Below are 17,070 nucleotides of genomic sequence, written 5' to 3'. Positions count from 1 at the left end.
TAGGTTTATGCCGTGATCTCATTATCAGAACTGAGATAAGAGAGAGGTTGCAAATTGATAAATTATCTCCTGTTCTCTGCTGTGTCGTTACTGGAGTGTAGAATAAATTAAATGTTTATTTTTCAGAAGTGATAGATTAGTAAAAATAAACTTCAGTACGTTCAGAGCCTTGGGCAAACACTTCAGACCTGGGATACTTTTCAGGGCTCGCCTACAAGTTTTGAAACAGATTGGCTGACTACCAAGGCAAAAAATCTTCTGATATTTATGGAAAAACTAAGCTGAATGAAGGGAAATGTGCTAGAAAAATGATCCTTCCCATGAAAAGGAATACTCACGTGGAAAAATTTGCTTTCAAATAACCTGATCTAAACCTGGAAACGTGAAAAAACAATTTGCAGCCCCTGAAGAAGTTATTTGCTGTCTGGCATTGGGTCAAAATTCACTAAAGTTCACAGTGAGACTGATAAAAGCTTCTTCCCAAATCTGTACAAGTACTGAAATTTTTTATTAGAGATGCGAAAAAAGTTATTACAATCAAGAGTGTCATGTGATTTTTCCCAGTTCTTATAGAGGGATACAGGTTTAACCTCTTTCTGCTGATGTAACAAATACAAATAATCAGAAGAATGGTGGCAAAGGACTTTTTTTTGGTAGCAAATGGTAGCTCTGAAGCTTTAAGACTGGAAGCCTTTTTTTTTTTTTTTTTTTCCTTTTATTTTATTTCTTCCCCCCCCCCCCCCGCTGGTAGAAAACGGATTTTGTGAAGAATTTAATCATTTTGCTGCTTTTCTACATAAGTGTTGATTTTCTTCTGGAAAGTCAAAAATTGGAATGCCCGGTACAGATTAAAAAAAAAAAAAAGTTTTCATTGGTTGTTCACTGGAAGCTATAGGTCTATGTTTTAAAAGATGAAAAGTAGCCATTTTCATATGGATAACATCAACAACTTTCTAATTAGTTTCACTTCACTCCTACAAGCATATTAGATGATTTAAACTTGTCACAGTTACAAAATGAAGCAAATGTATGGGAGTTTGTAAAATCAATGCTCAGGTGTCTGATTGTAATTCTGCACATAAAGATTCCCCCAAAACTCTACTAAATCTATAAATATTAAGAGATGGAATAATTCTGATTTGTTTAAGACTCTCTTAAAGAAGGTGTTTGTTAAAACATCTCTTCCATAATTTAAAGCATTTTTCATGTTTTTACATATTGTATTACGGACTAAGGCTAAAGCCTGAAATAGGCTAAAGAGTGAAACTTCAGACAAGCAAGCTATCCAAAGTTAGGTATAACCAGTATTTTACTTTTTCCTAAGTTTCTGAAATGAATTACAAATAATGTAGGAAACGTGAGCTTCATTATTATCTCCTTAGTTTTTAGATCTGAACACTATCATCTGCTGAATTAGATTTAATTATATTAATTGCAACAAGCAATGTTGTCTTTTAGATGGTAACACAAAGTTTCCCCATTGTTTTAATTGCAACCCCCCCTCAAAATTTAACTGATCCGAAGTAAAAAATCTCAATGTATATTTTGATATGTGGCATCTGTTCTTTCTCTCTAAGTGCTACTTACACTTTGTCGTGTTTTGTTTTTCTCTAACTTTTAGGAATCTTTACAATACAATCTCTATTGTATAATTACTGCCAACAAGAAAACCAGATTCTACTCCACCCTCAAGTATTTCTCTAGTGCTCATTAAAGTGGCCCATGCCACAGGACTTCACATGCTTTGGAAAATGAACTTCTCACAAGTAATTCGTTATTTGGGTCCTATTATCTTCTCTAGGAAAAGAGTGCCAGACATGATCATATCTGACAATCAAATTAGTAAATTTTCCACATAAAATGCCCCTATTGATGAGATTCATTGCAAGTACAACTTCATAAAGAAGTTAGATCCACAGTGGGAAGCAGAGAAGTCCGGAGGCAGGAAGGGGCTGTTGAATGAAAGCTGGGGAGATGGCACCATGGCAGCAATCTCTGACTGAAGGTTGCAGACTTCTCATGGCTTGAGGGCCACTGCCGAAGGAAATGTAACTGAGGGAAGCCCCTTATTACCGATAGGTTTAAGCTCATAATGGAAAAATACTCTAGAACATCAACTTGCTGCCCACTGCGCTCTTGCTTCCCTCGTTTTTATTCTCTGGTGCTACTGTTGGGGAATCAGCATCACAGCCACTCTGTGGCCATCAGTCCAGCTATGGAAATACACTGCAAACAATCATTTCCTACAGAGGTGTTTTATTTGTTTGTTTGTTTGTTGTTGTTGGTTTTTGTGTTTTGGTGGTGGTGGTGATGTTGTGATTTTTTTTTCTTTTATTGAAACACTATTCTTGCCCATAAAGATAAACAATAAAGATTCTTCCTAATGTAGTTTGATTTGCTGCTTGCCATTAACATGGCCATGCCAGCTGAAAGATTCAATGGAAGTATTGTTCACCAGCATCTGGTTAGGTTACTTATACCTCTGTATGTCCTAACATATCCCTGGAGTTTCTGAATATTGTCCAGAAGTTCTATTTCATTACTATTTTAAATTACATTTCAAAGATTTTTTCTCACAGGACTTTGCATTAGTGACACATCTGCCTCTGTGTGGTCTGCTCAATTCATGTATTAAATAATGTCCTTTTCCAACACCAAGAATTCTTTCTGTGATAGAGCCTGTAGTTTCTGCAGCTTCACAATCTTCTAGCTCAGCTCCCAGCTGATGTTACTCATAGACCTGGATGGACAACCTGTGTCGGCATTGCCAAGATGCTCAGGGATGTCCTGGGTTGAGAGAACGGAGTGGAAAAACTTTCAAAAATTAGATTTGAAAAGAGAAGCAAGTAAGAAGGCTAAAAAATCCAGGGGGAGAGACAAAACTCCAAAACGATGCACAAAGGTAGAAGGAGAGATGAGCTTTTCAGTAGAAGAGTGGTCCCATGCAAAGTGACCCACTTCTACCAGCCTAGCAGCCGTGGGCATCCTCCTCCCCCAGAACCAGGCCCAGGTTTCCATCCAGTTTGCTTTTTCCTTTCATGATTTTCATACAACCTTTTTATAAAGCCATGATGATTTTACAGGAGAATGCAGGTCACAGACTCTTGAACACTCATATATGTCGCAAGAGAAAATTAAGAGCTTGGAATAGCCACCTGCCTGCGTGGGCAAGCTGGGCTGTCTCATATTGCTGAGCACATCTGTACACTCTGCAGTAGTATCGCTGTACAGGGATTTCTTAGTGTGAGTTTAGTGGTAGCAGACAAATGTTTTCTAAAGAGTTTGGGGACTGAATCACTGCCATTAAGTGGCATCACTTGACTGGTTGATGGCAACAACGTGAATACGCTCGAATACTTTTTCGTATCTCCTTCTTCCATAATCTCTTTTCTCAAAAAGTGGTTTACTCATCAGACTGCAAGAACGTGACTAGCAAAGGCCATATACACAAAGGTTTTATGTCAAATTCTGCTCCCTATCTAGCCTTGAAGTGATTACTGATTTTAATTATACAGCTGGAGACATTTGAAGATAATCAGAGAATGCTGAGCATTCTTGCAAAGTAGCTAATAGCTGGCCATAAAAGTTACTACTGCTTTGAAAACTTAAACTCTTGTCTGTTTTCTGTGCACAGAGGGAATATTTCAGTTTTAGTACCTTGGTGATTTCAAACTGGACCCTGAATATACTTTGTAATCTGTCTCTTAAAAGCCTGAATGTGCTGAGACCTTATGATCAGATGGCTGGAGTAAACCTATCTTGACAGACAATTGCCTTGGCCATCTGTCACCAAACCAAAACACAGAACCAGGCCAGCAGCACAGGGAGGTCCACCATGTGAACCAGTCTGTGCCATTTCTTGAAGAACCAATGAGATTAGCAGTGTGTTTTATGGCAATTGACATTTGAGGCTTACTCAAAAGCTGTTACTCATAAAGTGCAAAGAGATGCAAATGCCCAGAGGAAATGTAATTGGGTTTGGGTTTGGTTTTTTTTTTTTTTTTGGTTTGGTTTGTCTTCTTCATCTAGATTTGAGTCTGATTTCTGCTTTAGGCTTTAAATTTTTTTTGAAGTTTATCTAAGTCATAGAGTGAAAAATTTCTGAGTGTGGTGGCTACGTGGCCCTGGTGGTGGAGGGATACAGAGATAATTAGGGGACTGGATCATCTTTCATCTGAGGAGAAGCAGTGAGAGCTGGGACTGTTCAGCTTGGAGAAGGGAAAGGTCAGGGAGATGTATGTATATGTATATGTATAAATACCTGAGGCAGGAGGGTAAAGAAAAGAGCCAGGCTCCTCTCAGTGGTGCCCAGTGACAGGACAAGAGGCAATAGTCACAAATTTAAATGCATGAAATTCCATCTGAACACAATAAGTTGTTGGTTTTTTTTTTTTACTGTGAGGGTGACTGAACATTAGCACAAATTGCCCAGAGAAGTCGTGGAGTCCCATCTTCGGAGATATGCAAAACCTGACTTGACACGACCCTGGGCAACTGGCTCCAGGTGGCCCTGCTTAAGCAGGAGGGTTGAACAAGATGACCTCCAGAGGTCACTTCCAACTTCAACCTTGTTACTCCTCAACAAATGTAGTTGAGGAACACCTGGACAGGCACCATGTAGTGTGGATGTGTCATAGGAACAAGTGTAGTGATTTCATAGTTAGGGATGAGAAAGGCAACAGGCTGACATCTAGTCCTAGGCATACAATGTTTTTAGCTTTCTTTATACGGTTCCAATTTCAGTTATGTAGGGTTTTTTCCTAACAAGAGCGGTGTATGTACAATATTTAAGCAGGTGCTGCTAGCACCATCTGTTCATGTTATTCTGTTGTTTCACTGCCTTTTATGACTATCGAAGCTGAAGGCAGTGAAACATTGAGTGCCTATGTGTTGAGTTTGCATGGGTAATTTAGGTCCCTGTGTCTGAAAAATTGGCTCATAATTGTTCAGTAAGTGTAGAAAATCTATAGCAGCTCCAAAGCTTCCTATTATAATAATAGAAGGTTACAAACGACAGTGTTTAGACTCTAGTGGGTATTTTGTACTTACCTATGTGCCTGTGTTTATTACAGTTATGTTCAGATAATTGCAGAATGAGTTTTGGATGCTAGGAGCTGCTCTGCTCCAAACTTCTCTTTCCGACAGAGGCGCTAGGATATCTTAATTTTTTATGTCCTACAGTAGTATCATCACCCTCATTTTTTGGAAAATCTCACTAGGCTTCATTGTTACTCATCAAATCATGTTTCTGAGCACAAACACTGCATCTCTTGATGTAGACCTACCATTTTTCAGAAGATCAAAGTGAATTAAACAGAATAAGAGAACAAAAGAAATAGTAGAGAATTCTCTTAAGAGAAAACATAGCATTAGCAGCAACTAAGCAAATATGAGTAACATTTATAGGAAGTACACGACTAAGTTCTAGTTATACTAACAGGAAATAAAATAAACAGAAAATGTGAAAGGTGAGAAGATTCAGAAGTCAGAAACTAGAGAAAGCTTTTTATGGATGGAGATCAGAAAGTCAATTAAGCTGCAAAACAACCAGTAGATGTGATTATTTCCTTAAATAGACTAACGGAACTTTGCAGCAGTGGTAGATGTATCTGTTCATGCTACATAGATCAAGAATCTATTATTAATAATATATATTGAACTCATATAGATCAAGACAATTTCAGGGTTCACGAGAAGAAACTATCTTCTTCAGACTGGTGGTCTCATGCACTCATGTGCACACACAGCCTTCTTTGAAACTTAGTCCCTAGCCAGGAAAAATCAGGCAAGATTTTCTTCTCTAAGTTGGCTACTCTGTTAGTTTTTCTTATTCTTTTTTCTTAGTTATTTTCTTTCTCTTTCATTGTCATGATCACAAACTTTATACATTTTGTATTAATGGAACACATGAACTTCACATGTATTATCAGTATTGTATTGCTCCTTAAGTATTCATCGACACTGTACGTCTGAAGTTTTCTGTATGGAGAGAGCCCATTTCCTTTGGGGCAGGCTCCTTGAACTCCCATGGTTCCCAGCCTAGCTCTGGAAGTCAACATGCTTGATGGTGTATTTTGTTGTTGTCCTCAGACTGGCTCTGGATATATGAATTCCACTGGCCATACAGAGCTTTGCAGACCTTTTCTGTCTTAATTGCTGAAAGACCTGGAACCCATGAATTCATTTCTTCCTCTGCTTCGTGTAACTTTAAAATACTTAATAATACCAGTTCTTTGGTATTTTGTATTATTTATACCATAATTATGTCTGAGTATCAAAGTGGCACTAAAATCCAGTGTACAAAGCACTACATGAGACCCCAAAAGAAAAGACCATTTTTGTTCTGAACAAGTAGCAGATAAGAAACTTAAAGAATATTGGCTGTTGTCTAAGTAGTAATTAAGTCAGCATATCAACAAAGCGGAAGTGTAACTGATTTTACAGGATCGGATATTAAATGGTACCCACCAACCTTTTATGCCAGGAAGAATAGGCAAGCCCTATTTCCATTACCTATCTATTTATTTATTTATTTTAATATGGTCACCATGCGTCTGCAACCATCTTCATCCTTTTACACCATTTAGTTAAGCAGTTAGCCAATTCAGTAAGACGTTTGCTGCTCCATGTGTAGATATCTCTAGAGTCCAACGCAATAGTGTCACTGCTACAACCCTCAAAGCACGGTGATACGAGCTCACAGAACAGACAAAACGAAACCTGTGGGCTCAAGAGCTTTCCAGCAACATCAGAAGTTTCAGAGATGTTTAAAATTATTGATTTTCTTGTGAAAAGCCATTACAGACTGGCTACATGACCCATTTATTTCATTCAGAGGAAAACTGTTGACCAGGGAGTATCACGCCTTGAGGAACCCAAGGCAGTTTTGCATTCTGACTCTACTCTTGCTATCGCCTGAGATCCCCTTCTAAGAACAAACTAGGAGTAAGTAGGTAATCTGCTGTCTACATACCTTGTATGCTGAGGTTTGGTTCACCTCATCTGGCAAGCCTGGCAGCATTTAGAGAGTTTAAGGACAGATCACAGTTCTAATGAGCACTAAAATGCACATAGGGCCCCAGGTCTCCATCATCTCTACTTTCCAAAAGTCTAAGCTCTCCTTCCCTCGTTGGTTCTCTTTGTCCTTGGACCCCATCAGTGCTCCACTGCTGGAGAAGCTACTGGGATGTGTGGATGGTCCTGTGGGAAAATGCATTTCCCAGAGCTGTTACAGGTGGGATCCTTGAAGGTGGATCCAACCCAGTTTGGCCCGGAGGATGCATGTGTGTTTGTGTAAATGGCCAGGGGGATCAAGGCTGAGCGAGTTTGTTAACCACCTCATCTCACCATTCTTCCTCCCAAAGCCAGCTCATGTCCCTGGCACGGGTGCGCTGCTGGTGCCATAGAGGGGCATGCAGCTCTGCCACTGGCTCTAGCACCTCAAAGTCCCCTTGACTGGTATCAGTTGTCATTTAAATAATTTTCTCTGATCTGTTTAAGCGTTTCTGTTTTGCTCTTGAAACATTAAAAGAGTAAAAATCTCTGTCCTGGGTTAACATTTCAAGAGCTTGCTTTTACTTTCAACAAAAACAGTATCACTGTAGGCTGAAGTATTGCTATGCTAGGGCAAAAACTGCTTTTGCCCTCTTCTTGCACACACCTCAGCCAGTCCCAAGGGTCTTGACATTTGACTTACATCTATCCTTGGTTTGACAGCCTCACATTGCTGGTGTCACTTCAGCATTTCCAAGGCTATCCTTGGTGTGATGTCCCTTGCATGTCTGGAGTAGTACCTGAGAAACCCTCAGCATTTGAATGTCTCAGAAACAGCTCAGAGATGTAGACTGCCCAATGTCTGTTTGAGCAACTCTGTAGAAGAGTGACCATCTGACTGCACGGTTTTACCCTTAGTACATCCATGGAAGGTATGCTGGGACCTTGAACATTATTGCCCAGTGCCTGTGGCTCTTAGCGGGCTCATGAGGAAACTTGTCAGCCAAGGCACATCCCAGTCCTTGAGCAGAGCCCTCCCTGGAGCCCTCTAAACAGCCTGCTGCTTCTACAGGGGCAAATCCTTCCCTGGCAAAAGACTGATTACAGAAATCAAAGTAGACAGCAATCTCCTTTGTTACTACCTGCTGTTCCCCTGAAACAAAACACTTCTCAAAGAGCGGACAGTGAAGTTTTAAAGGCAGTACAGTCCAACTTCCTTATAGATAACTATGCTGCTTAGAGTAAATTAGCAAAGATTTTTTTCTCTCCGGGCCATTACCTTTCAGAAAAGTGCTGCCATAAGGTTTTGTGGAAAAATTAAAAAAAAAAAATTCACACATTTGGCATACTTTGTTATGAAACCAAATTAACCAACTCAATTACTTTTTCCTTACTTGACCACCGCTTTGATGAAAGAAGACTTCTCACATGAGAGGGAAGTTCTTCTTTCTTGGAAACCTTGACCCTGTTGCCAGTAAATATGGAGATATCATGTAGAAAAACGTCACAGATGATTGTGGTCAAATTTGTTGAAAGTGGAGCAAGATGTATAAAAAAGCACAGCAACAATACTGATCAGCCAGCACACAAGCAATAGGTTATCTACGTGAGCATCTCAGCGCAGAAGCTGCTTTGAGGGTTAACAAAATTAGGTTAACCTCTGTCATCTAACCAGTCTTGCTGTATCACATATGCTGCCGTGACTATAAAGGCACGAAGATTTGGGAGCGAAGATGAAAGTATATTCTATTTTCAGCTCTGGGCGTTTTTTAGTTCTGCTTTGTCTTTTCACTACGGAAGGCAAAAAGTCACCTACGGGAAAGCACACTTGCCGAAAAGGACTCCTCTCCCAAGTGACAGAGAACCTGTATATCAAGGCAACTAGTTTAAAATCATCTGTTCCTGTAAGTCCATCCCACTAGTTGAAAAGTTTATTTATAGATGCTTCTTTACCAGCTTCATTACTGAGCATCTGGAAACGTCAGTAAGACGAATGATCTCTACAGTCCTGAGAGTACTAGGGTAATGCTGCTACTCCTTCTGTAAAGATGGGAATAAAGAAGATGCACGGAGAGGTGGGATGAGTTTGCCAAGGAGTTTGCCATGGAAGGAGTTCGTAACTAGACTTGGATTGGAACACAGATTTGATAAGTCCTCATCCTACATCTGAATAAGATGATGATGGTGATGATGATTATTATTATTACTACTAAGTTTTGTACAAAGCAGACTTAAAACTCTGTTTTCCTTCTTCTGCTTAGGTTAATTAATACTAGCACATTATATTTTACAGAAGGATCTCATCAAGAACACAAGATTGCTTAAAAAGACAACAAAAATGCTGTTCATGGTAAGATTTATACTATTGGTTTTCCGTTTTCTTTGATTTCCCTTTGGTTAGCAGAGATAGGAATGCATGATCAAAAGAATGACAGCCGACACAAAAATCACTTGTATTTAATTGGGAAGGACATTATATTTATGAGACCCATGCTTTTAATGAAGTCTTTCGCTTAGAGGAAGAGTGTTATCTCTGCCCCATAGAAAGGGATTTTCCTCTGAGACATGAGGGGAGATTTGAGCACGGTATGGGGAGAAAGAAGTGGATTTGTGAAGCCTGTCTGGAGGCACTTCTCTCTAGGTGGTTGCAGTGGTGTTCTGCCAGGAGATTTGGGTTAAGGGTGTTTGCCATGTCAGGGAGGAGTGTGCTCATGGTAGCACTTGCTCCTCCTGTTAGCGCTTGGCTGCGTGTCACTCTCCCCAGCAGTGCTCTCCAGGCACCAGCCCATTCACGAGTGCCAGGGCCACTGCTGTCCCAGCAGCTGAGACACTTTCTGCTGAGGGTGTGTGTCACCACAGATAGTACAGGGGTGCTGCAGAGCAGCCAGGACACCCAAGGACCTGTTTGGGGCTTTGACCTCTGCAGGTGCACTGGAAGAGGGAGATGAGAGTTCTACAGTGCGATTCAGCACGGGAATGAGACACTAAACTAGGGGTGCCTGTTTGTGACTACTAAGTGTGTGAGATATTTTAGCTTTCCTAATGTAACAATCTCTTCAGCAGGGCTAGCTGAGTCAGTTTATCCTTAAGTAGAGATCTACTGGCCTTTGAACTCCCCTGGATCTCATTGATTACCTTGGGAGTGAAGGTTCCTTGTTTGTCTGTGGGACCTACAAATGGAAACCCGCATTTGGGTGGCTTAATCTGTAGCTGCATTACCCTCCTGGTGAGAATTTCACACCTGATACTTGGTTCCATTGCCTAAAAACAGGCATATAGCCATTTGAAATGCCTTTGGGTATCCAAGAGATCCCACAGGACAAGTAGATATGACACAGAGACTATAGGATGACTGGGCACTTCTGGAGCAGCAGTTGGGGGTGGGTGGGATACCCTACAGCATCTCAAAAGGTATGGGACACTGATGTGGAGGAATGGGACGATGACAACCATAATGACTCCTAAAACTTGGCCAAGATGGACTGACAACCCCCCAATTTATCTTCAATTTATTCTTTGTGTGTTAAATGGATTTGTTGCTGTCAGTTCTGTCTATGACTTATCTTACCAATATTCATTTGGCTGCCAGCACAGCATCCTCCTGCTTTCCTTCAGAAACCACAGGGGTACCTTGAGCTGTTTTAAAGAAAGGAAGCAATCCAATGGGATAATAAAATTCACAAAAATGTTTTTATTGATTGTACGCTTTCTAAACACACATATTTTTGTGAGGCTGAAGATTTTGGCCGAAGAGGATTTGCAAGGCTTTCATTTGGAAATTCTTTACCTGGTTTGTTTTCAGACGAACTGCAGCGTTCGACATCAGCTCCTCTCCTTCTATGTGAAAAATGTTTTCAGTCATCTTGGAGCAGGAAGTGACAAGTTGTACATTACTACTGCCTTCCAGGTCCTGCAAGCAAACATGAATGCCTGTGTAAGTACATTCATGAGAGCCAAACTAACTTTTTCCAGCTGAGATGTTAGGGAAGGTCTCCTTCACAGTTTTTCTGCATACAGAGAGGGTATTCTGACTTGTGGTGTGTGCCACATTACAAAGGACCCAATTTCCCAAAGGCTTCCCCTCTGGGGATGGGGAAGTTTAATACCACTCATTTCCTTCCAGAATGAGCTTGTGGGTAGTGGGCAAGGTGCTGGAGATACCATGGAGACAAGCCACTTCCCTGCTGATGATGTCACCTTGTGCTGCTCTTTCAGCACCAAAGCTGCAAAGAGACAGGGTAATCACAGGGAGAAATGTGGCTCCTCAAGTTTCAGCAGTGTAACACTGGTTACACTTTCCTTCTTCAACAGCGCAACCACTGGACGTGTGTAATCTTTACTCACATGTCACCTCTGCTCCTCCATAACAAATTTTGAAAGAGCTGGTGGTGCCTCATCAGTAATCAGGAACTGCAATTACGAAACACATTGGAGCAGTTTCCACGTGCTGGCTATGCCCACAGTCGGAGCAAGTTGTCAGGGAGTGATGCTGCCCACTGGCAAAATGTCCCTAGAGGGCATCCAGGTGTCCCAGGGAAGAGTCACTTTTACCAACACCATGTCATCATCCCACCCTGTAAATAACAACAGAACAGCAGTTAAAGCATACTTTTACCCGTCCAAATATGCATACTAACATATTACGGTGCTAAAGCAACACTGTCCCTTGTGGGTGATTTCTCCTCTTAGTTTTAAGGACAGATGAATAACAACAGGGTGTGCCTTAAAACTTTACGTTCTATGGCTGGTTTTTTTCTGCCCTAAATCTGCAGCCCTCACAAGTCACAATGACCCAAAAAGTGAAGCATGGCTTAGGGTGAAATATAGCCCTGGATATCCAGGTGAATGTCTATAGTAATTTTGGAAAGTGAGGGCTGTATGAGTAGTCAATGAAATGTTAATGAATTAAAACTTTGTCTAATCTGAATTGTATGGTAGCGTGAAAGAAAAGTACATTAGTTCTACATGCACACAAATATTTGCAATGCAAAAACAAGCAGCCTCAGAGAACTCTTTGCAGTGCTATAGCTCAGAACATAGCTAGAATATTTGTATAACATATGGAATATTTGTATAATGTAACAAGATTCAAATCTCAGTGGGAGAAAGCTCCACCAGCTTTCAGGGTTCTGCATTTAAAACCGTGTTAAGCAGTTGCAATTTACAGTCTTTATTCACAGCATTCAAGACACTGCTGTGGTTATCCGTGTCTGTCAAAATTCCAAATATTGTATGCTATTATATACTTTACAGAGATTTCATTCTTGTCTAGAAAAGCAATTAGACCTGTGCTGGTTCGACTGAAATTGAGTTAATTTTCCATGTACTTAAAATCTTTCCTCCTTCGCAGCTAGGATGGTCTTTTGTTTTGAATGAGATAATACTGCTTCCTCCCTGAGAAAGAGTTAATATTTTCTTCCAGTAGCTTTCTAGTGTTTGGGATTTTCTATGAAAGGAATGTAAGAACTCACTAATATCTTGGCAGTTGTCAAGGAAACCAAGGACTTTTTCAGTTGTCCAGCTACAGGTGCAAATCAGTAAGAGGGGAGCACAGACAGGACAGCACTTACATTCTGTGATGCTGTGATGCTGTGACATCCAGATTGACCAATAGAATATTCCCTAGCATTAGTGTCATTCTTGCCATATAATTAGGGGGGGGAAGGGGAGTGTTTGGTTGGTTGGTTTTTTTGGTTTTGTTTTTGTTTTTTTTCTGGCCAGCTAGTTTATTTAGTTCTGTTTGGGTTTTCCTGGTCCTTAGTTCAGTTAGTTCCATTCAGGAGTTCTGTTCCATTAGCACTACAGTGTTAGTTCAGCCTTCTGTCGTTCTGGTGTTTTGCAGTTGGCCTTTGGGCATAGAAGTGCCAGTACACACTGGGAAGTTCAGACTGTCAACTGTGACTGAATTCAGGATATCAATTATTCTGAAATACCATCAATGACTGGAGCTTGCTATGTAACTTAATAATACATTTGTTTCTGTGCTGTATGGAGACAAAATGCTGTTCATTTCTCAAAGCTTCTCCTCTCTTTTTCATAATTAATGCCAGTGTTGTACCCAAGTCTAAACATAACAATTTACATTTCTGGATCTTAAAAAATACTAGTAGGAGAGAAAAGACTTCCTCTGGTAGTAGAAAAAAAAATAGCTCTTTGAGAAATGATTTACTAGCAGACATCTCACTTCTGGAAGCTAACATTTTTTAAAGTATTTGTATTAATTCAAAACCAACAATACAAAACCATGTGAAGGAATAACAAAACCTGTGAACAGAATAGAAGTAATGGATCCTCTGCTAGTATCAAGTTTGGGATCTGTCTATCATATTATTCCTCAATAAATTAGCAAACTAATTCATTCATCTACATAATCTCTTTCATTTTTATTTTTCATTTTTATTATCTTGTTGAGTTATAAGATGTTTATCAGAAGGGATTTCCACAATAGCAATATACTGATGTGATGAATTTGTTACCTTTCAAGCACAAAGTTCTTTGTACAACTGAGGGAAACAGTGATACTTTTATATACATACCCACCCTATATTCTTTCATCAACTCAGGCTCTAATTCAGCCAGCTAGAGGCATGCATGCTATTTAAAAATACTAACAATATTTGTTTCCAAACCATTTCCAAATACTTTGTGCTATATTATTATGTTTCTTACCCTGCTAGTTCTTGATTTTGTCCAGACAAAGAAACATTAATATTTCCCAATAACTTAGGAGCCCGAGTCCCGTTTTTCAAAAACAGGTACTAAAATCTCTGAGCCCCTCTTCTGCAGAGAAATTGGTCTCTTTCATTTAGCGTATGACTGCAGAGTAAACAGAACAGATACTTCCCTTGGTTACTGGGAGCACTCCCCTGCAGCACCACTGGCCTCAGCAAAAGCCTGTCTGATTGCTCGTGTGTTCTATTGAGCCAGCAACATTGCTGAGAACAGTATAAAGTTGCTTCTGAGGATGGACTTATATTCCTACATCAGTAGCAGGTTATGGAAGTTTTCAGATTTGAGGAGAGCATGGAAAGACAATATATTCAGTGCAGGATTTTTAATCGTTGTTCTGTCATCATTGGCAGAGCTTGTAGACCTCCAGCAGAGGTTGTAGCGCTGCTTGCACTGAGCAAGCTTACCTGCTTGCTCATTTGTTTACTTGCTCTTTATGCGGGAAGAACAGAGTTTATAATGTGTATTACCACTCCAGTTGGCACAGTCATTTAAGGTCAGTTCTGCTACTGAATGATTTATGCAGAAATCTGCATCATACAAACTGACCTTAAAAAAAAAAAAGCCCCAAGTCAGAACAAACTGCCCTATTTAGAAGATTTTAAAAGGTTAACAAATTAGAGTTGCTTTTATTGACACTCTCATCCCACAAGATGACTTCAAGAAGCACAGAAGGTTAACTTAAAAATGTTACTGCTCATTTTTAAAACCCCTACGTGCGGTAGAAAGAAGGGATAACCATCCATTTCAAGAGAGTCACCTCTTTTCAAGAGAGTTGAGAACCTCTGCCTTTTTCCTTTTCAAACATGTTGTTTAAAAGGTGGGTGTCACGAGGATGGAGCCAGGCCCTTCTCGGTGACAACCAATAATAAGACAAGGGGTAATGGGTATAAACTGGAACACAGGAGGTTCCATTTAAATTTGAGAAGAAACTTCTTCATGGTGAGGGTGACAGAGCCTGGAACAGGCTGCCCAGGGAGGTTGTGGAGTCTCCTTCTCTGGGGACATTCAAAACCCGCCTGGACGCCTCTTGTGTAACCTCATCTGGGTGTTCCTGCTCCGGCAGGGGGATTGGACTGGATGATCTTTCGAGGTCCCTTCCAAACCCTAATCTTCTGTGATTCTGTGTCCTTGTTCGTAGATTGGAAAACATCAGATTTTTCCATTTTTTCCCCTGAAAGAACGATTCTTCCCCTGGGAAGGCCCAGAGCGCTGGGGAGTCAGCAAGCCGTGTTGCTCAGAAAGTTTTGCCAGGCAGCTCCGCAACACCCAGCGGAGCAGTTTTGGCCAGCCAGCCCTGGTCCCCCGCCAGCCGGGGGGTGCAGGCAGGACCCAGCCCGTCACGGCCCCCGGCGGCACTCGGCACGGCCCCGGCCGCCACTCGCCGGCGTCTCCTCCGGTTCTCCGCTGCTGGTGGACACCAGGGACAGAGCACCGATCCGCTCTTCCCTTCCTAAAACCAGCTTCCAACTTAAATCTTGCAGTGATAATGGATCCTGCATCTCTGATATCACAGAGCGGGGTGGCGGGGGGGAGGGTAGAGGGACACCAGAACTTGAAAGTAAGACATCGCTGACTGATTTGGGTGGGTTGCCTGGAAGCTGGGTAGAGTCTTGCTGACACAACTCCAAGTGATCTTAATAGAAAATTTAGCTTGATAAAAAGGGTGCAGGATGAGCCTGTAATTAGCCAGAGAGTGGAGGAATAGGCAGGAAAATTGGAGGAAGTATAATTTGACTTTATAAACACACTTGGAGGGTTTGCAGAAATATGAAAAATTGCCCTCTGTGCTTTGCAAAGGTCTTTGGCCCTTAGCCTCACCTTCTCTGAAGTTCAAAGTTAAAGAGCCTTAGCTCTTAAAGCTAGGCTGCACTGTACAAAAGTTGTAACTGCAGCTGATGCACAGACACCCAAGATAAATAGACAGTGTTTACTATGAAGACATAGTGGCACTCATATTACAACTTTTTGTGCTGTGAACTCAACTTTCTGTGAAGCCTACAGGTAAAATAACACATTTGTAGTAGATGCTGAAACAATGCTGAGTTCACACATTTTACCAGTAGTCCTATGGTGCCACACTGTGGGTTGGACTCTTCCTTGTCACTATGTTTTTACATCAGCATTTTTGCTGCAACAAGCTCTTCTGGTTTCTTCTCATCCCTTTAGCTTCCATGTGCACCATCCACAAGGTTAACTTCTGCTGTCAAAAAGTTAAAGAAAACATTTCTTAAGGTAAGAGCAGGAGGAGCTGGTTCCCAGCTGCACCGTTCAAGTACTGTGGGTGGTTTCTTTTCCAACATCTTTATCTTCCCAACAGCTTGGAGAGAAGGGAATCTACAAGGCCATCCATGAGCTGGATATTCTCCTTCCCTGGATTCAAGCCTACATACAAACCATCATATAAAGAATGAGGAAGCGACAGACAACACCCTGCTTCTGTGCTAAGAACAGATCCTTACCCCAACGGCCCGAAAATCAACCAAGAGCTGGACATACGAGGGGCCTGGCAGTAACTCTGTCCCACTGAAGGAGAGCTGCTGTAATACAGTGGCATAAAGGGATTTCCAAGAGCTTTCACGGCTGGCCTGGCATAGCAGCTACACCTGTCCTGCAGTACGAGAGCAGCTTCTGGAGCAGTTACAGCATGATGATGTACTTCTAGACCTGCCTGTCTGCCAGCTGCCTCACAGGCAGCCTCCAGACACAATCCAGGAGCATAACTTGAAATCTGCTATTGTGCAGATCAGACATAATGTCCCATGTGCCATGGGCATGATCTGGCCAAGCCTTGTGCCATCCTGTGCAATTACAAATCAAAGCAATTAAGACAACTTTTGAAAATCCCTCTCCTAAGCTACACTTCTTTTTTTTGTTGTTTTATTTTGTTTTGTTAGAGCTGTACAACAGTATACACAAGTCATTCTACATATAAACAAGAAAATCAATTGTATACTGCTTATTATTATTATTATTAATTTAAGGTAATAATTGATACCTAATAAAGACACTCCAATTAATGTCAAAACTTTGGTCCGTTACTCATTCATGACCTTCACATGTCACATGTTCAACGTGAGATCACACAATGCAGAAAATACAATAAATGGATTGCCTTTGACTAGGATCGCAGAATGATTTGAGAGAGATTTATGGGAAGTTATTACTCAAATGATGGTAGTGGTTTCCAAGATACCTTTCACATAGTACAGAATGAAGATGAAGTTCTAGCTTTCTCACTTTTTTAAAAAATTACCAGAAGAAACTCTGTAGGTAATGAAAATATTCCCAACCTTTATGTTTGCACTTCCATGGGGATGAGATTCCGCAAAAATTCTGATCCCATAG

The 17,070-nt window shown here is 40.9% G+C and overlaps 1 protein-coding gene across 1 annotated transcript; it reads left to right on the top strand.

Moving 5' to 3' along the window:
• Window positions 1-8,726: 8,726 nt before the first annotated feature.
• On the top strand, window positions 8,727-16,129 carry IL26 (interleukin 26). Its single transcript, XM_065628895.1, has 5 exons — window positions 8,727-8,897; window positions 9,287-9,343; window positions 10,796-10,927; window positions 15,892-15,957; window positions 16,043-16,129. The coding sequence occupies exons 1-5, from the start codon at window positions 8,727-8,729 to the stop codon at window positions 16,127-16,129; spliced, it is 513 nt and encodes a 170-aa protein (XP_065484967.1).
• Window positions 16,130-17,070: the final 941 nt, after the last annotated feature.

The sequence above is a fragment of the Caloenas nicobarica genome, chromosome 1 (assembly GCF_036013445.1).
Source record: "Caloenas nicobarica isolate bCalNic1 chromosome 1, bCalNic1.hap1, whole genome shotgun sequence".
Classification (NCBI taxonomy): domain Eukaryota; kingdom Metazoa; phylum Chordata; class Aves; order Columbiformes; family Columbidae; genus Caloenas; species Caloenas nicobarica.
The sequence above is the reverse complement of the archived record's forward strand: the minus strand, read 5'-3'. Positions and strand labels throughout refer to the sequence as shown.

What these genes read in the sequence shown, in the direction of transcription:
- IL26 (XM_065628895.1), top strand. Translation starts at nt 8,727, where the DNA reads ATGAAAGTATATTCTATTTTCAGCTCTGGGCGTTTTTTAGTTCTGCTT. An exon ending in GTTTAAAATCATCTGTTCCT is followed by an intron (nt 8,898 to 9,286) that starts GTAAGTCCATCC and finishes TATATTTTACAG; the next exon opens with AAGGATCTCATCAAGAACAC. An exon ending in CAACAAAAATGCTGTTCATG is followed by an intron (nt 9,344 to 10,795) that starts GTAAGATTTATA and finishes GTTTGTTTTCAG; the next exon opens with ACGAACTGCAGCGTTCGACA.